We start from the raw sequence: 20,381 nt of genomic DNA, 5'->3' as shown, positions 1-20,381 counted from the left end.
TTTAAGCTGTACTAATTTGTGTTTTGCAACTCAGATGTGTTTCTAATGTATCAGTAGTGGTTGTGTAAATCAGTAGTTAGTGCTTCCTAAGCAGCTTGGTTTCACACCAGGACAATTTAGGCAGTTTCTATTAGAGTTTTTATTAGAGCAGGCCTGATTTCTTGTAAGGAATAAAAATGCTGGTAGACATACAATGAAGGTGTAATACTTGCACTTTTTTTTTTTTTTAACTGCTTTACACATTGTATTGCAGATAGGCTCCCTATTATCACCAGGAAAAAAAATGTAACTGTAAATTTGATGTAAAATGTGTAACACTTAAAAGCAGTGACAGTTTTCTAGACTGATGTATTTTCCCTACTGCAAGGTAGGATTACATACAGTTAAGTCACTCCAGATAGAGATAGAAAATACTTTTTTTAGGGGTAGATACTAAATTCTTCCACCATACCCACAATTCTGGATATGGCTCCTGTTATCACTGAACTTCAGCAATAAATCCAAGATCCAAAGTTCCTTTGTCAGTCCTGAGAAGAACTCTCTTCTGCCTGCCACACAACTCCTGTAAAGAAGTCCTATTTAAATAAGGCTAGGGTTTAACCAGAAGGCACTGACTATCCATTTAATGCAACAGTCATACCTAAAATTCAGAATGGCATTTAGTCTCAAACTCTTTAACAGTCAAGTCAGTGCTGTACTTTTACTTACACTGCAGCATAAAATACTCCAACTTATTTGTTGGTGATCAGAAGTCACTGAATAGATTTCCTGTCAATTTACATGCCATTATAAGCTGGTCCTCCTCCACCTTCAGGCACTACCCAGTTAATGTTCTGACTTGGATCTTTAATATCGCAGGTTTTGCAGTGGACACAGTTCTGAGCATTTATCTGCAGCCTTGATCCTTCTCCTGTTTCCAGAGGAATATATTCGTAAACTCCTGCAAAAAGCATAAGAGAGCTATCACTTCACTGAACTGTTTCCCCCTGCATGTATGTTCTACTACTTAACCAGCAATCGTAATGAGGGAAGTATATTGCTAGTGTGATTCAACTGCCTTCTTCCATGTGTACTAATTATTTCACCATGAAAATACTGTTAATATATTTTAAGACCTGCACTTGAACCCTCTTCTTGGAGGATTTGGATAGAATACCTGAAGAAGTAGTAGGCTAGGTGGACTCTTCCTGAAGTACTTAAGTCTTTCACCTTGCAAAAACAGCTGACATTTTTATTACTTACCTGCTGGACAAAATCTTTGTTCCGGTCCATCGAATACAGCCAGATTTCTGCTCACAGGGATGCTGTCATCTTTGAGAGTTAAATGAGCAGGCTGGTCATGTTCATGGTTTGTACCACTTAAAGCCACAGATGACAGGAGATCAAAACTGATTTTTCCATCAGGCTTTGGGTATTCAATAGGTGTGCAATCTTTGGCTGGCTTGAGCTGAGCAAAATCTGGTCCTAAATATATTTTTAATAAGTAAGTTTCAGTATAGAATTACTGTAATTTGCAGTTACTCAAAAACAATTTAATTAAGCTATTTTAACTTCCCTTGTCATCAGAACAAAGTGTTTTGTAAAAGGTAGCCTTTTTCATGAGACAAAAAACTATGCTAAGTAGAATAGTGTTTTAATGTCTTAATTTACATTATATGCTAGGTAATATGGCAACATCTGCTTCAATGCCTTATCACCGATTTCTTTTCTACACTTTTAAGGCCTCACCACTTGACCGATGTGCTCTAGCTTCAACTAAGACCAGAAAAATACTGACATATATATGTAGTATCTTCTTTCCAGAGATACTGAAATTACCTGGATGTTTCAATGTCCATGGTTCCATTCCTCTCAGTATCCAATAAAATATACCTGTGTAAATCATGCCTCCATACACACCAAGTACGCTATGGCAGGATGGTCGGATGTTTCTAACTCTGTACAGCTCTTTCCAGACCCAGGACTTTTTCAGGTTCTCTTCATATTCTTGCACATCAAGTCCTAAGGCAGTACATTACTTGTTAGGTACCTACAGTACATAAAGACTATCCTTGAAATAAAAAATAATTGCTGAAAAAAGGCAATTGTTAGCAATGAAGGCAGCAAAATAATAATTTCAGAACAGTAAGCTAGGAATATACTAGACAACATATTTCAGCCTCTTGAAGAGATCTGTTTTGTTGGCAGTTATCAGCAGATACCTACTGCTCCTTTGTAGCCTCTATTAAATGACCCACAAGCAGCATTAAATTGCCTCAAACCTTCAGCTAAATGTAAAGATAACTGGCCAGGTGACTATAGTGGCACCCCTATGGGAAAACAGCTACTCGCTCATAGAATCTTAAGAATTGACCAGGAGAGTTTACCTGTGATCCAAGAGCCAGGTTTGTAATTTTAACGTTGTCAAGGTCAAAAGCTCTTTCTTTACAAGTTATGCAACTACAAACATGCCAATTTCAGTAACTGACTGTGGCCCAATGAATGATGCAAGTGCTAGAGAACATGTTTTGTCCCTTTGTAATCAGCAAGTTAATGAGATATATTAGACTACAAACTTTTGATTTAAACTCTTTGATTGTGTTCTTTACGAATACTAGACACTGCACACTTGCCACATGACATCTACTGCAGTGTAGTTAAAGCCAAGTAATTATCTCAGGAAAAAAAAAAGTTTCTTCAAATGAAAATTTTCTGAGACCTTCCCCTTCACCATTCTCCATTACTACTGTATAGGAATAGATGTTCTAAATATTAAGTTTTAAGCCTTGTCTATACATGAAAACATGCTTCAGTCCATATTTTCTGTCTCACATACAGCTTTGAAAAAAACTTGTTACCTATGCACAAAGAAAGTGGACTGTAATATACTACTGTCTTGACAAAACTGGAAACAGTATATAAAACCTGTCCATAATCAAACAAGAGTGGCACACTACCCAGTAAGAGTGTTTATTGTTTCAGATGGGTTCTAAGCATTTTAACCTGCTATACTAGTTGAAGTTTTAATTGTTCAACATACTCTCTGTGGCAAGATGTATTGCATGTTTCAGCTGAACAAGAGCTCACTAGGACTGAATCCACCACTACAGAGAAAAGATTTCTAAAATAATCATGTGGCACCAGGCTATAGTGTCCATCTCCAGAATGACTGAAATTCTAATGGGTTCTCTCTGTACAGTCTTTGTTAACAGATTTAAAGGAACAACCAAGGCTTAAATAAATCGCTACAATGCGGTCAGGATCAGGTGATTACTTCAATGTGCTTGCATTACATTTAATAGGAAATACACGTCTCAAACTGAGAAGACTATAAAATTAAAGACAGAAAAAGAGGACTGAAGGAAAAAAGTATCCTAACAATTAACAGTGAAGAGCAAACTTGAAAAATCTCACCCTGTTTTGCTTACATTTAATCTGTTCCTTTAATTTTTTTCTCTCTGATTCTGCGGTCTTTCAGTAACACTTTTTGAATCATAAGGTGCTAATTTTTAACATATTTGTAGGAAGGAAATGCATACTATTCTTGTTTACTTATACAGGAAGCATGAGCTTACTTTTCAGATGCTTGTTAGAGGCATATTTTTGTTCTAGCGGTAGGATCAATACTTAAGAACAACTAAGCAAAACTTTATTAATTTCTTTTTTTCTTAAATCATTTGACCATATAAATAGTAAATAAACAACAGATATCTTTTTAAACCACTACACTCTTTTCACAATTTATTTGCATTTCCAACTAATTTGTTCAGACACATTTAGTTACTGCTAAGCTGTTGGTGATTCTAATTGAACACAAGGTATACAAATCAAAGTACAGTGATCTTACCTATTGTCTTTGATTGGAGGTTTTCATTGATTAATTGGCTAAAGATGGCTTCTGAAGCCAACATGCCGCTCTTCATCGCGGTATGTGTCCCTTTGATCTTAGGAACATTCATGAGTCCAGGACTGCAACCAATTAATAATCCACCTGGGAAGGTGAGTTTGGGTATTGACTGAAGAAGAAACAGAAAGAAAGGTGGTTTGTTTGTTTGTTCTTGTTTTTCAAAGTGAAAATAACATTCTGGAAATGAAACTGGCATGAGGCTTGAGTGTCCTTTAAGTTTTTAGACTTGCATGTGCACTATCTAAAAATACACAAAACTTACTCTGCTTAATCAAGGAATTTTGGCATAGTAAGCAAATAAGAATACAGACATTGTACTGGGGCTGAGTATAAAATAACGACAAGACAACATTTTCCTTATGTCCTCTCTCCAGTTACTTCATCTGCAACAAGACTGTGGTAATGTCACCCACCGATACTGTTTTCCTCCTTCAAGTTTAAGTGAATTCTTTTTAAAAAAAAGACATTTGTGTGTTCCTGTTTTACACACAGTAAGTTGTATGCATCTCATCTCAACAGTTTATTACTCAGTGCTTTTTTCCACAAATCTTTTCTATGAAACTGCACAGTGCCCTCCCTGCACCCCCCGCACAGGTCTCACTTATTTCAGAAGCTGCTCAACAGCCAACAAATATATTTTTGGTGCAAAATCATTGTCTTACTCCCATTCTGTAAGAAGCATAATGTCACTGAGTACAGTCAACTCACAAACCTAAGACAGCCAGATGATTTGCAAACATCAGGTCTATAGTATTAATATACTCTGTTCTATGCCCATATTAACTAAGGAATACCTCAATTGTCAAGACAGTTATTCTCACCCTCATCCAATGAGATTAAGATTTTAGACAGGGAACAGCTTCAAAACGCGGATCGACTGCAGCACTTTGAGCAGAAAGCTGTGATCAAATCCTAGGTCTGAAATTGCTGAAGGTAAGTTATGAACATAGCCTTCCTCCAAAAGTCTTTAGTCCTGAGCAGCGCTTGTGAATCTAGCATCCTGCTTTTGTTAAAGCTGCCTGGAAGAATTCATTTTTTAATAGCCTAAATAATTTGACCCCAAACAAGTAGTTTTATTTCATGAAAACTATCCAAAAAAATGTATCCCTTGGAATTCAAGACAATCTGAAACAAACACTTTGTTTCTTCTGCTTGTTCAATTGTTACCTATTTACTATTCACTCAGAGCTAGTTACTTTTGACTATTCATATAGTAGCCACTAAAGAAAGTTGTACTATGCAGCATTTCCCCTATGTTTTGGGCAATTTGTTTAATCATAGACTTAGTGATTTGGTTCATAAGAAAGGTAATTTAGGCTGAAAACACAACTACAACTTTTAACTTAGTTTTCGGTGACCATAAGTTCAGCTACATAACAGTATTTCAAAGGAATTAAGTATGTAGGATGTCCTCTCTTTTCACAAGACCTTTCGCTGAGAACAGTTATTCTGTCATATCTATTAGGATGCAATGATGCAGCACTGACATCAGCATAGGAAGATTTCTTGACTGATTCTTTGAATCACATAGGAAGGTGGTGATCAAGTACTTTTCTTCTGCAACAACTGTTTCACTTAATAGGTACACACTGACCAACAGACTGTCAAAGTATGTATGAGACTAATCATGCAACACAAAAGGTTACACATACTCCAGCTTTGTTAGTAATTCTCATTATTAGTACTATGGCACTTGGTGCCTGTTTTCACAAGTCAGTTGAAGGAACACATCATGCCAGTACAGCACAAGCCCTCCCTGTCCCAAGATACAGGGTGAAATCCTTTCAACCTTGAGCAGCTGGAGAAGCCACCACCCTCTTGGCAGCAGAGACAAAACAAAGCTGGTTTGGAGGAGGGAAGAAGGGCAGATGCCTGTTCCCTGCAGAGTCCTCCCCGCCAGTGGACAGGGAACCCCACATTCTCCTCCCCTCAGCTCAGCTCAGGGCTGAAAATCTGTTAAGTGAGTCTAATCTTTGACACTTGCACGGGTCATCATTATGAAGGATTTTTTTCCCTGATGTTCATAATATACCTTGCTCAACAACAGCAACACTTCTTATGTTTTCCACAACACTCTTAAACCTTTTCGAAGTTTTTGATAAAATGGAGACAAAACAGAGGTTGCATGGGAATTTCTGAAGTGCTTGATTTTGCAATTTTAATAAACAGAAGAAATAACAGCTATGTAGATGTAGTCTATTAAAGTCTGTCCCCTCCTTCCACATATCCCCAAAAGCTATAAAATCGGGGAAACATCCAAGAGCGCGCTCTCTCTCACATACCAACTTAGCATCACTATGTTAAAGACTAAAGAACATGGTCATAAGGTTGTCTATAACAGACAAAAAAGCTTAGATTTATGGTAATTTTATACACCTATTTGATGCAATACTGTCACCAAAATGAAAACTGGAGCTACAGAACCACTTACATAAGAAAATATTCCTGGACTCCAGTGATGCAAATGAGTCAGGCTGCTTCAGTTATTAATCAAAGCAACACATGCAAAAGAAGAGCTAATCTTAAAAATCTTCCTAAGTGAATCATCAATAAAGCTTTTTTTTACTGAAAGCATGTATTAAGAAAAAGCCATTTAAAAGTGTGACTTCATGATTAGCTAGACAATTCTATCTACAGGAAATAAAAAAACCCCAACAAAATAAAAGATGCTTTTATATTAGGAACAGTGCAAAGTAAGTGACACGTTATTTTAAGTCCAGCAAAGAAGTCCAAAGATTAGGCAGAGATGCGCAAGAGCTGTAGTCCTACTGTCTGTGTAACTTAACAAAAACAATGTCTGTGTCTTAAAAAGTATCGTGTTCCTTCAGCCATATGTTTCGAGCAGTATAAGGAGTATGCAACTGAAGTCACAATCTGGCTACTTCACCAAAGCCAGAAATTCAATAATGACTATCTGTGATAGAGAAACCAGTGCACGGGGTGGAAAGAGAAGCCCCTCTTGTATAAAAGTCTAGATTAAAACATCTTGGTATTTTGTATCTTATCTGTGTCAATAACAGACCAACAACGGTTTCTGAAATAAGCTAGTAACACAGCCGTGTTACAACGTGATATGACGCATTTCCAGAGTGGACAAAGTAATCAACCCACAGATTGAATAAACATGTATCACGTGTGTAATCAAGAAGTTGCTTTCTGAACCCAGGACTCAGTCTCAGGCATGCACACTGGTGTCAAAGCCTAACTCCCCAAGACTGTGACAAGAGTTACACTGCTGCTGAAATTCTACTTGTATTGCAAAAACTGCACAAAGCCACATTTATACTAAAGAGGTTCAAAAACAAAAGACAAAGTAGTCAGAGGACAGAGTGAATGGCCACACACACAGGCTGCTGATCATGAATGCTCAGGCTAGTTTTAAGCTCCAAACTGAAAGAAGCGTCTAGAAGATGGATCTGGGAGTCCAGGACACACAGCCATGTCCTGTGTTTCAAGATTCCCACCTTAGAAGCTAACAGTTTGAAAGGACTTTAGCTGTTGAACAAACTCTAGACTATTTCTCCTGAAAGTTGTTCCAGCCCTTTCAACTGACCTTAAATCTTGATGAATACATTTTTTAAATTTTGCCTTTTGGACTCCTTAAGGGAACAAAATGAACAAGATATTCCATCTCCCAAGTTGTGCCTGAAAGATACTGAAGGTATCTGTACTTGAGGAGGTGAATACTTTTATCTGCCAAGCTACATAACAATTTCAGCACCATGACTGACTTCAGGGTCAAGCATTCGAACAAAGTTCCCTCTGCTAGGATAAACAAGTAATTTGGAAAATACACCCCCCCCAACCCCACAAAAACAACAGATGAGTGGTGCTACCCTCTCTTCCCCAGAGTTCCAGGCACAACAAAGAATCACCTGTTGCTTCTTTGCTGCTGAACACATTGGACTGCAATATAAACTCCACTTCATATTTCATTTAAAAAGTAAAGTGACTATGTCAGAAGATTTTTAGTATGACAGAGCCTAAGTCTAGCAAATCTCAGCAGCCAGTATCCAGAAAGATAACAAGGCTTTTCTGTCCAGCAAAACTTTTGGCTTTATTCAGCTTTATTATAGTTCAGTTGTTTCCCAAGAGCATGCAACCCAAATCTACAGCACTAAAAACATGGATATAGAGAACTCAAAGTAAAAAAACTCCATGAAAAAGTTACCTGGAAACCACCTTCATTTAATGCTCTGGCACCATAGGCAATCCTTGTTCCACCCTCCAAAGTAGGCTGTACACTAGGATGGTGCTTCCACCTCTGAAACTCCCTAAATGGATTCAAATAGGGATTTTGATAATCTAAACCAACCTTAAAAAAAAAAAAAAAAAAAAGAAAAGAAAAAAGTGCAACATTATGAAAGTAATGTATGGAATTTCAACAAAAGTTTGAAAAGAAAACCATTAGATATTACCACATCAACTCTTTAAATCTATTTTATACTAAACCAACCTCAGGATCTTTCTACTTAAAGAAACTACTGCCAAAAATACATTCTATTAACAGTACAATAGAAGCAAATCTGAGAATTTGCTTCTACAAGACTGTTCTCTGCCCTACCTGAAGCATGGAAAATATTTAACTGCATTGTAACCACCTTCCATCTGTCTCAAAATAAAATAGTGAAATTAAGCATGGTTTAATGGGCAGGATAAGCGAGAAAACTTGTTTTAAATTTGTGTTTCAAAACCTCTTTGCCCTAGAAAAGCTGGAAGGAGAGGTAAACAATTATTTCTAGATAGTTATGTCCTTGTGCTCACATATTTTAACCAGTTCTTCACATCATTTAGTGGAGTCAATTACCATTTCCAATTATGTGAGGCATTGTAACAAAGCACAGGGGAGCAATGATGAAAGCAGAAAATGGGGGACAAAAGACTGCCAATTGGCTGGATGCCCAGGATTCTTATCTTACGCATTTGAGAATTTGCCCAAAGATATACTCTGCATTTCCCATCTTTAATATACTCTTAAAAGGACTTTTGTTGCTGAATTTTCTCTTTTGAGAAAGGGATTATTTCTGGTTCCTGTAAGCTTTATTTGAGACAAATAATAAAATGTATCATGAGTCTGCAACAAACAGTACCTTGATTTCTCTGGCAGCTCACTGCTTTCAGAGCACTGCTTGCATCTACTTTCCTTGCTAGATAAAGTTAATAAGCGATTTTCAAAATAAGTGCAAGATAATCCTACTAAAAAAATCAGCTCAGACTGACAGTGTAAAGTTCAAAGCCAAAAAAGTGCTTGGATGTTCACACAAAAGTTGATTTTCTCCTATGTGAACTGGAGATAATATGAACATTACTGATTACCATTCTCAGTAAGAATCAAAGCTCTCTACCCTTCTAAAAGCAAACAGAATTTGAATGTCTACTGTCTGTACTTATTAATTCCAATACTGGAAATCTGCACAGGACAAGTATGCATGTCTGAGAAAAGCTAACAATTTTTTTTCAATGTTTCTTGCAAAACAGTTAGACAAAAATACAGTTTTCACCCCCACACACACAGAGTCTGGAATCCTTCTGAAATTTAGGAGACCAAAGTGTCACCTCAATCCCATGCTGCTGAAAGTCCAGATTGTGTGCCCGACTCTTACAACATCTGTGTGTAAAGCACATGCACAGGATAAATATAGTGCACGCTTCATTTAGGATTGTAGGTGCTAGAGCAACATTTCCTACTTGCTACTTGCATCACCAGCTGGTAGAATGACACAAGACTGTGTCTCTAGTGATCTCAATCCTTCCAATAAAGAGGCAGTAAAAAGAAAAAGCTGCCTGTCCAATTCAGAAAGACAGTTGCTAAAGAGGGCAAGGCAAATGGGGGTGAAGAATAGTAAGAACATACTGAAGAGCTCAGAAATGGAAGGGATGCTGCTTGTGGAACTGCAGAGTGCTTCCACTTTTTATGCTTCTCATAAAGTAGAGCTGCACCCAAGCCTGACACATGAATAAGGAAATAGAATTATACAAAGTGTACATGATTTAGACATTTCCTAACTTGCAAAAATTTTGCGAGCAGAGTTTTGATTAATCATCTCGTTTTAGCTTTACCAAAATTTGTTTGGTTTGCAAAAAAAATTATTTGTAATTTCAATTTTGTTCTTAATAAAAGACACTGGATTAAAGATAGATTAATATGACAAATTAGCTTTCCCCAATACAGGCATAAGTGCACTTAAGACTGAGAAAGTACTAAATTTGGTCTGTTGCTATTCTTATGTTTTCATTTTCACATTAAAAGTGAAAAGAAATTGCATAAAAATGAAGACCAAACAACAACAAAAAAGCATGAAAAAAACCAACTTCACTTACCACAAATCCAAGAGCAACTAAAGGTTCACCCTCATTTAAGTGATAAAGAAAGGATCCTCCATATGTATGTCTGTCTAAAGGCCAGCCTACAGTATGTTCTACTCTTCCTGGTTTCCATTTCTTTTCATCAATAGTCCATAACTGAAGTGAAGATGACGAAAAAATTACTTTATATTGCAAAGTAATGGCCTTTCAATAATATAATAAAAGACAAACACACAATTAAATATAGAAGAAATTAGTTTACTGCTATGACCAATGCATAAATTCATATGGCAAAATACCAGGTAACAAGTATACTTTTTTTGGATTACCATTTAAGAATTTCCTAATACTTCTCTTTCTTGAAATGTTGTGCATCAGAAAATGTGACTGAGACTCCAGTAGCATACACCAAATTTGCATTCAGCCACAAGATCCTTTATGTCAGTGACTTAAATAGATACTTCTGCTAAGGAATGCAATGCTTACATTGACTTTTTTCTTTAAAAAAATTATTTTTTCGTATGAATCACTGCAATTTCCTCACAAGTTTTTCAAGGTCAAGCTTAACAATATGCCTGAGTTGATCTAAATATGTGTTGTCAAACAGGTAGTCCTCTCTCTGCTCTCTCCTACACATCTCCAGTGCTCATCTGACCCATGGTGAACTCACAGAAGCATCTGCCGGTTTCCACTAGCAAATCAATTTTCTGCTCATTTCACAAAAGTCTCTTCACCATGAAGTTATGTGCCAGGTGCAGTCTAATGACAAAAGGGCAGTTGAGCACCATTAGATCAGCTCCAGCATGGAGGGTACATCTATATTAATGTTTCAGTTTAGATTAAGCAGCACATTTTTGAGCGAGACTCCTGATTCCTCCGACTTGCTATACTTTGGCGCACATTGTACAGCAGCCATGGATGGCATGAATTGGATTCCTTTCACATGAAACTAAACTGTAAGACAGGCTTCAGAAGCCCATCTAAAGCATTCCAGTCACGAAAGGACACTCAGTCCATGGGACTAGACCAGAGCTAGTCCAAAGTAAAAATAAACTTGAAACGTGCATAGTATGGATATCAGCTCGTCGGCACCAACTATTTCACTTTACAGACCCATTCCTATTGGACTGTACTATTTGCTAAAGCAGACACAGGCTCATCTGGAAGCAAAGGAACTCTACAGCAAAATCCTGCTTTAACGAGAACTTGGGTATTTGAAATTGTAACTATGTCATACATTTACAGAATGGTTATTCTCTACAGAAGTGTAAACTAATTATTTAACAAATATTCTGTAGCTGGAAGCACATGCTTAAAGTAATGAATAAATAATATGTTATAGTCAAACTCTGAACTTGTTCTAAATAATACAGCTTTTTTTCATGAGTGATATTTCCTGAGTATAAAATATTTTAAAAAGGAAACCTGATCGCTATCCCAATTTTATAAGCCCAGTGAAGGGATTTTGGGGGTGGGGGTGGGGTGGGGAAAGCTCATCCAGAGAGTGTTTCAGAGACTGTGAAGCATTATCTGGAACAGTTCTTTTTTCTTTCTCTCCCTCTCTCTAATTAATATATGGAAAACCCATAGAAAGCCTTTCCTCCCCTCCTCAGCTAGTAAACCCCCCCAAAATTAGGCAGCATGAATCCCCCTCTCATTTAGTAAAAGTACTGAGAAAAGATTTCACAAATGAACCTAATTTGAAATTAAATTAAGAGATTAATGAGTGGATTCACCAGTACCTCTAGTTATAACATATATATGAGAAGAAGCAGCTGAAACGAAACAGTCACGACATTCAGGGAACATCTTCTCTGATCAGCTTCAGAATAGCAAAGATTCTGAAGCCTGAAAGTGTAACTCAAAATCTGTCATTCTATCATTCTAATGTCTTACACAAATTAGCTTGAAAGCAAACAAAAACTACCTTATAGCTTCACAGTATTTTCCTTAATTGTTAAAATTATGCAGGTGATACCTCTTTCAGTCCAATGCCATAGCTCTGGGGTTGACATTTCTCCCTCAGATTGTATTTTTTGTACAGCTGTTTGGCTAGATGTCCATGACAACCTTCAGCAAAGACTGTGACTTTAGCGTGGAGTTCCAAGCCTCTTTCAAAGGTAGCCTGCAAAAGTAGAGCATTTCATCAGCAGTTAGATCTGTGCCACACCAAACTCACAGCAAGAAACTGGAGGGCAATAAAGGGATTTTACACTACTTTGTGGCACTGCCCAGAACCTACAAACCATTGCAAGCTATGGCTCTAGTCCAGGTGTCTTTTCCACCTAACCATGATGCACCCTGGGCAAATCTTGTAAGGGGATTCCAGTAAAGCAGCACTACAGTGAATTGCCATTCGTTACTGAAAAAGAGAATCTTTTCCAGCTCGGAGGATACTTATATCACATCTGCTGATTCATACGGTGCAAAGGAACCCTGACAGAACAAAGAATCTTAATCTCTAACTTCACACTTTAATTTTTGCTCATGAAGTCACATTACAATAAAACATTGTGTGGGCCCCCCCCAACACATGAGATGCTAGACAAACATCAGATCAGAAAAACCTGCATCACCCCTACCCCCAAAAGAACCCACTACCTCAGAATAAAGTTACTATAATATTACACTAATCTTGCATGTTAAAACATACAATAAAATTAAACTAACATTAAGTATCATTATAAAAAAAATTTCTCATAAAAAATTCCAACAAGATTGAGAGTAAGTTAAGGGGAACTGCCATACTTGTGTATGAGCATGTCACCTGCATATGTGAGCACACTGGACGAGAATATTACTAGATTATATTTGCAATGTAAGGATACAAGATTCTTGCAGGGAAAAAACGCAAAAAGCTTGATTTGAGTCAGAAAGTTTAATGTTGAAAAAGATAATTAAAACAGTTTTGGATGAAGATATCCAGCAGTACCCAATAAAACCATCTCAAGGCAAGCCAGCATAGGTCCAGGAGAAGCTTATTGCTTTGGTTTTTAATTGTCTCTCAGCTGCAATCTGCTTGTAGCTTACTGGCTGGAAACCTCTGAAAAAGGCTAGCAAATGAAAATGCTCCCTCTAGTTGGGAATTACCTTTAAACAGGAGTTACAAGATTTTGCCAATTTTTTTGTGTATTCTTTGAATTTCTGATTGTCCACCTGAACATGAATTAATCTTACAAAATACTAAGAGAACTACAGTGACTTACTACTTGATCTAAAGATTAAAAATATATACTGTCCAATTTGAAGCAGATTATATAAAATAAACAAACTACAACTCTGCATTGTAGATATCAGAAATTCATGAATTTGAAACGTTTCAGTAATGTGACAAAGTTGTGTTTCACAGTTAACATCCTTCTCCAGAATCTACACAAGAATCAATGTGCAACTTTTTAACTATGTATTTTTACCACTGGCATTTTTGTTCGATTGGTGCTGACTGCAAGGTGAAACTCTATTCATTAACCACAGCCTATTTGATTAGGCTCTGTATAAACACATTGAAGATATTCTTGCCTTGAAAGTTATATAAACTACATCTATTTACCTGAACCTCTATACACTGGAGGTAATATCAGCTGACCTAACAAAGCTAAACCACTTGAATACTCAAAAAGTTGCAGTAGTAGCACACTAATTATGTACATTAAAAGAAGTTAATAGACACATTCTTCCAGTCTAGATGGAAAAAAATTCTGGCTTTTGAGGATGCTTAAAAAAAAAAAAAAAAAAATCATAGTTCCTTCCCATTTTAAACCAAAACCAAACCAAACTCCCAATAAACCTTCACTACCACAGCAGGCTGTATGCATTACTTGAGCCTCCTACTGGGGAAATGCATACCTGAAAAGAAGAGCGTGTCTACCCCCTACAGGTGACAGACCATCAATATTATCTTGGACAAATACATTACTTTTCTCTTCCTCTTCCATTGGCTATATTATTTCAAAACAAGAATGAGTCTTTTCTTCTCATTCCCTGCCCTAAATGGGAAAAATAGCCCACAATTTTATGTGAAAGTAAGTAGCTCCTTGAAACATTATGTAACTAGTAAGAAACCTTATAAAAGAAAGTAAATCTTAAGAAAAAACTTGTACCCTTAATTTCTGTAGCCAAGTAATTCTGTGTGAAAGTTGTTCTGAGGTGCCAAATTCTCCCTAGGTATTGCACAGGGAAGCAACACGCTTATCACTGGTTCTGGATTCCACTAAAAATCAAAGTCCGACACTTAGGGCAGGGAGTCACCTTCTGGATACAGAAATGTGACCAACCAGCAAAAAGGTATAAAGATTCAGTGTGTACCTTGCCCCAACAAGATAGATAGACTGTCAACAGATCGACTGCAGTTGTAAATATCAAAGAAAGCAGATCAGCCAGAAGCATACTCTCTTACACACTGCTAGTTACCAGCTAGACAACAGCTTTCTATTTCACCTTCACACCTTTCTTCTAGGAGTTCCTGGAATTGTTTCCTTTCCGGATTTCACATATGCCAAAACACCCTTACAATATTTCCTTCAAGTCACCCTCAAACAAACCTCCTTTCTGCAAAGGCTTTTTCTACTAATCCCAGAAGAAGTTTACAGTGTTCTGAACCCAAAACCTTCACAGGTAATCGATCCATTTTACATACAGAGAGGGAAGACAGGTACTGAATTTTACACTTTCTCTTAGGCTACAGCAAGACTACTGATGGCAGTAGAAGCAGTTATATCACAATTTCCATAATTAGACCCCTAGTTATGGGGAAGGTAGCTACTTACTTTAGGTGCTCCATCCTTTTGAATGCCTACATCATTAGTTGCTATCCCTTTCACGCTACCATCTTCATGAAAAAGAACCTTTGGAAATATTTAAACAAACAAACACAAAAACATTTTAATGATCTGTCATTTTAATCCATTCATAAAAGGTTCTAATGCAGAACTTCTAAGCACTATGTCTTTCATTGTCAAACTTGAAGATTATGTATTTATTAACATACTGTACGATCCACTTGCACTTTGCTGAACTGGGGCCAGGGAATTTAGACACTGAAACACAGTTTTCACAATACACGTCTGTTAAAAAGAATGTTGTGAATGTACAAATAATTGGGAGTGAAGGGGGTTCCAAAAATGCTTTTCATATACACACTGATGTCATTATTACCTCAGCTGCTGCATAGCCTGGATACACCTCAACGCCCAAAGCTTCTGCTTGTTCACCTAGCCAACTCACAAAGTGGCCCAGACGTACTATGTAATTTCCATGATTAACCATTGGAAGTCCTAGGCAAAAAAGACACACACAGATGAAACATAGAACAGTAAGCAAAATAACAGAAGTTGTATATATCAGACATCATATCTTCTTCTACAACTACTATCTTCACAGTAATGTCATGTGTTATCACAGCCATCATCTACATAGACCCTATCACTGTAAGCTGTCATGTTCTACATATGCTTGCTCTACTACACTGAAATCAAAATTGTTTGATTCATGGAAAAGTTGAAAAAGACACAGAGAAAGATGACTCCCTACCACCTCACTAAACTTTACCTGGAAGAATTGGCACCGGAATTCTATATTTCTTTGTTAAAATTCCAAACTTGTCTTCAGTTACAGGAGTATTAAGTGGAGCCTACATAAAAAAAGAAAACAGAAACAGTACTGAGAGTTATGTTTTTCTAGCCAATCCAACAAAAACAACAAATAAAATAAACAAAATAAATCAACCAATCACACTGGCAGTCAAGCAAAGGTTTAATAAAGCACTTCTGTAGAAAGGTATCACAAGAGAGAAAATAAAATACTTTGAGGCAGTCATCAGGCAAGAATCAACACAACTACTAAGGTAAAAAAATGGAACAGGGCCTTGCAAATCAATTCTATAGTTTGTACACAGGCTTGTACTACATCAATATTCTAGACCTTTCTAAAGAAGACAGCTCAACTTGCATATTTATCCCAGTAAGACAAAACAACTAGTCCACAGCCCACTTCTTGCAGCTCCCAGGTGACAGCAGGCAGCTGGCTACAAGCCAGATGGCTGTTCTGACAGAGATGGCAACTCATTTCTTGCTATCCTCCCTCCTAAAAGCATCTTAGGCCTCCGTTACACCATCACGTCTGCACAAAAATCAGCGTACTATGCGCCATTTCCTGAGACTATGAAGAACTATTGTACAGAAGCAACAAGTCCGACTTTGCTAAGAATCGACCATCTTACTGTTTGTGCACGGGAGCTGGATTCTGCACAAATACAGTAAGTGCAGTGCATCCCAGGACACACCAGACATACTGCGTATATGCAGTAGGACTACTATATAAAAGAGCAAAGGCCACAGCACATCTGTGTAGACACAAAACTTCAGCATTGCTGAACTAGAGGAAACAGGCTAAAAAGAAGGTAGGAATTTTTTTGTTTTGTTAGATCAACATATTTTAAAACGGTATGAAGTACCAATGGTACCAAGGTACTAAGTCATACCAGAATGAATCAGATATGGAGCTCATTACAAGCTAGCAATTAATTTCATTTATATGTTCATACATACCCCCCGCTCCTTCCAGTCTGGAAAAAGTTCTTGTAAGGACCTTGGCTCAAGACAAGCACCAGACAGCGTATGTGCACCAATCTGAGAAGCCTTTTCCACCAGACAAACACGTATTTCTTTGCTATGCTCAGCGGCTAACTGTTTGAGTCGAATAGCTGCAGAAAGACCTGCAGGGCCTGCTCCAACAATGACAACATCAGCTTCCTCTGCAAATCTTTCCATGTTTACCCCTTCAATAGAAAAAAAGATAATAACATAAACCAATCTCCAGTTTCTCCCCGCCTCTCTCTCACTAAACCTTACTCTGTGATACTGGCTACTGGGTATCCCAGAAGTATTACTTTGCATAAAAGGAGGCTAAATATTCAAGACAATACCCACTTCAGTACTTGGAAGAGTGCAGAAGAACATTAGCAGCCCAATGTAAAATTAGCTCATTTTAAGTTGTAAGAAGATATACCATAAAAACATATACTCAATCTCTATGCACCATAAGTAAGTATCACCTTAGAATGTTGAGCTTAAGAGCCCGGTTGGCTAGCTGTATCAAAGACATTCAGTGAAACTCCAGGTAAGGGAGAAAGAAAACAGACCCTTAGTCAGAACACGTGACTTTATTTCACACTAATTAATCATTGTCTTTTCTGGAATTGAAGCCATTAAAATTGCTGAATGTAGAGACTAGAATGCCGAGAGATATATATTAATCTTATTTTCTCACAAACTCTCATGGTAAGAACAACTGAAAAAATCCAACAGATACATACCTGACAGAATTAAATGTTGTTGTGATAGTCACTAAAGCAAAAGCTGCTTATATATTTTCTTTAAATAACTAGGATCAAGTTTAATCTGATCCCATTTTATAGCACTAAAGACACTCATTGTGAGATAGGAACCACAAAATTTCATTTGGAATATTAGTACTGTATTTAAGAGTACAGAATTTCTGTAAAAAGAAAAAAACAGCAATACATTTCAGTGTCTTTAAAACTGAGCAATAATAACAATAAAGAAGCTTTTAAAGAATGCATTTTTTTGCCTACCTTCCCATCGTTTGTCTTTGTCCCGAGGATGAATTGTATAATGCGTAGTTATCCGGGGTACAGAGGCAGTAGACACACATCTTGCAATATGCAGTGATGGAAGGCACTCTCTCTTTATCAACTTTAGAGCGTGAAAGCACTGACGTGCTGCAAAAATAAGCAGCAAATCTGTCAAATCAGTCATTCCCCAAATTTTTCGACTTTTCAGAGACAGAAGTGGCACAACAAATGTGACAGCTCCACCACCCCAAAGGCTAGCCAGTAACGTGAAGATGAGGAACCATAAACAGAGACTTTTAAGTTTTCAAGTTAGGAATGCGCTGTATAATTTTATATCAGAAAAAAAAAAAAAGAGCTTCCAGTTTAAGCATTCTTCACATAATACCATTTAATACACTGGCCATTTCTGACAGCTGATGTAGGAAGAAAACATGTGTACACAGGTGAAACACATTTTAAGCTCCTACTATATCATTTTAAACTTCAAAAGACTTATTTCAAACTTCGTTAAAAGTGACCAAACAACTATAGAGATAGGACACGCAAGTTCATCTCTTTTGACATCTCAACACATGTTGAGACACACAGTCTGGGCTACTGATACTAGACAGTTTGTCTGAAGTAAATGACATGGTCTACAATAAAAGCTCAGACTTAAACCCAAGTATACTTTAGCCAAAGCTAGGAACAGTAGATATAGTTAATCTTTACCTTTGCTGCAGATACATTAATTGTTGCAAGAACAAATTAGAATTTCTTTTTAAGCAAATAGCCCAAAGGCAAGTTTAAAATGATCAAAATAGGACTCTGTTCAGAAGGGCTATTACACATCACATTCTTGTCTAGTCTTCCTCTCACAAAAAAAATTGTGAAGATGTGGACGATTTGTACTCAGAAAACTAGTATGGTTAGCACCAAAAGTAGTTATAGTTAAAAAGTCTGTGAACTAATGCACCTTGACAGGTATTTTTCCTTCCTTTAAGGATTCCCTTTCTCTAACTTCAGGGGTGAAGGAGAATATTGTATTTGAAGTGGAGTATTTCTGCAAAACTACATAAGTAAAATCACCAATGTCCTACGACTGAAATGTTTTGTTAAGTGTGGCAGTTGGCAAGGCCAGCGCAAACATCCTCCATTATAACTCTGCACAGTGACAGGATACTGGTCTCTGCACGCAAGGTAGTATTATCTACATTGGTTTCTTAACAGCAATTTTGTACTTAACCAGCATAACATAAAAGCTATTATCATACCATCTCATGACTCTTAATTACCCTTTGCCTGCAACCAGGCAGGATCTGAGAATGAGCAATGTATTTTTTAAGCATGGTAACAACTACACCTACACATATATATCAAAACACAACACCTTAACTTACTTTTTGAGATATTTTTATTTTAGCAGAACTGACGGCACTATGAATGACATAGTACAGCTAAAAAAATGGCAATTGTTTCACACGCACGCAAAAGAGGGGAAATTCCGCTCAGAATACATCTGATAATTACACGAGCAGGTCCAAGCCCTGAACGGGCAGATTCTTCCCAGCGAGCGAGCCGAGCTCACGCCACCACGCCGCTGAGAGCTTACGGGCTTGGCAAGCTGATGGGAATGAAACGTTTGCACGAAGCGAGCAATCCCTAAGCAGAGACTTTACTCTTCCGCAGCTCTTTTAATGACTGCTGCCGGGACGTTGCCTCTGCAAGTTATTTCGTCAGTAAGGGCACGCATTCGATTGCTGCATTTTATCCTTTAAAGCAGGTCACCCCTACTACCGCTCCGAGACAACGAAGTGACACTGTGGACGCACCACGGTACAGACAAGCAGCGAAAGACGCCGGTAACACACGGCGCTCCCGCCCCGCCCCGTCCCCGTCCAGCACCTCCAGACCGACAGAGCGGCCGCCGGGCCAGGGGGAGCCCCGGCCGCGCCACCGCCGACCCCAACGGCCGCTCAACGCCCCCCGCCCGCAGGATCCTCCGCCGGCCCCGCTCCCGGCCCCGCGGCCGCCCGGGCGCGCCCCAGCCGCGACCTTTGCTCTCCTTCCGCGCCGCGCCAGCCGCCGGCCCCAGCCCGCCGAGCGGCGGCGGCGGCGGCCGCCCCAGCCCCGTCCCCTCGGGACGGTCAGCCACCCCCGGAGCGAGCCGGCGCATTACCTCGGCTGGAGGACGGGCAGCGAGAGAGCAGCATGGCGGCGGCCCGCGACCCCCTCGGCGCCCTCCCGCCGGCGCTCGGCCACGCCACGCCGCGCCTGCGCAGTCGGCCGCCGGCGGGAGGGCACCGGCCCCGCCCCGCCCCGCCCCGCCGGCAGGACTACAGCTCCCAGAGCTCCCGGCGGCATGACCCGGCCCAGCTTCCCTCGAGGGGCAACGGCTCCGGCCGGTACGGACGGACCCCACCGCCTAATATCAGAACGGGAGACGCTCGGAGGAAGCGGCGCGGAGGGCTGAACGCCCTGCCGGGCGGGGCGGCGTCCCGGCTGCTGCCGTGAGGCACCGCGGCAGGGAAGACTACCGCTCCCGGCGTGCAGCGCGACGCCCGCGGCCCCGGCCCCCCCCCCTCGCCCCTCACCAGTGCGTGCCGGGATGCCGGCGGC

At 39.0% G+C, this 20,381-nt stretch overlaps 1 protein-coding gene across 1 annotated transcript; it reads right to left on the bottom strand.

Moving 5' to 3' along the window:
• Positions 1–115: 115 nt before the first annotated feature.
• Positions 116–20,062, bottom strand: ETFDH (electron transfer flavoprotein dehydrogenase). The gene is made up of 13 exons (XM_052778216.1): positions 19,942–20,062; positions 17,784–17,930; positions 16,738–16,967; positions 15,740–15,821; positions 15,347–15,465; positions 14,959–15,036; positions 12,171–12,317; positions 10,208–10,348; positions 8,058–8,201; positions 3,827–3,995; positions 1,819–2,001; positions 1,243–1,464; positions 116–940 (listed from the first exon to the last, which is right to left on the bottom strand). The coding sequence occupies exons 1-13, from the start codon at positions 19,973–19,975 to the stop codon at positions 777–779; spliced, it is 1,860 nt and encodes a 619-aa protein (XP_052634176.1). The 5' UTR covers positions 19,976–20,062; the 3' UTR covers positions 116–776.
• Positions 20,063–20,381: the final 319 nt, after the last annotated feature.

This window comes from Harpia harpyja, chromosome 2 (genome assembly GCF_026419915.1).
Source record: "Harpia harpyja isolate bHarHar1 chromosome 2, bHarHar1 primary haplotype, whole genome shotgun sequence".
Taxonomy (NCBI): Eukaryota; Metazoa; Chordata; class Aves; order Accipitriformes; family Accipitridae; genus Harpia; species Harpia harpyja.
The sequence above is the reverse complement of the archived record's forward strand: the minus strand, read 5'-3'. Positions and strand labels throughout refer to the sequence as shown.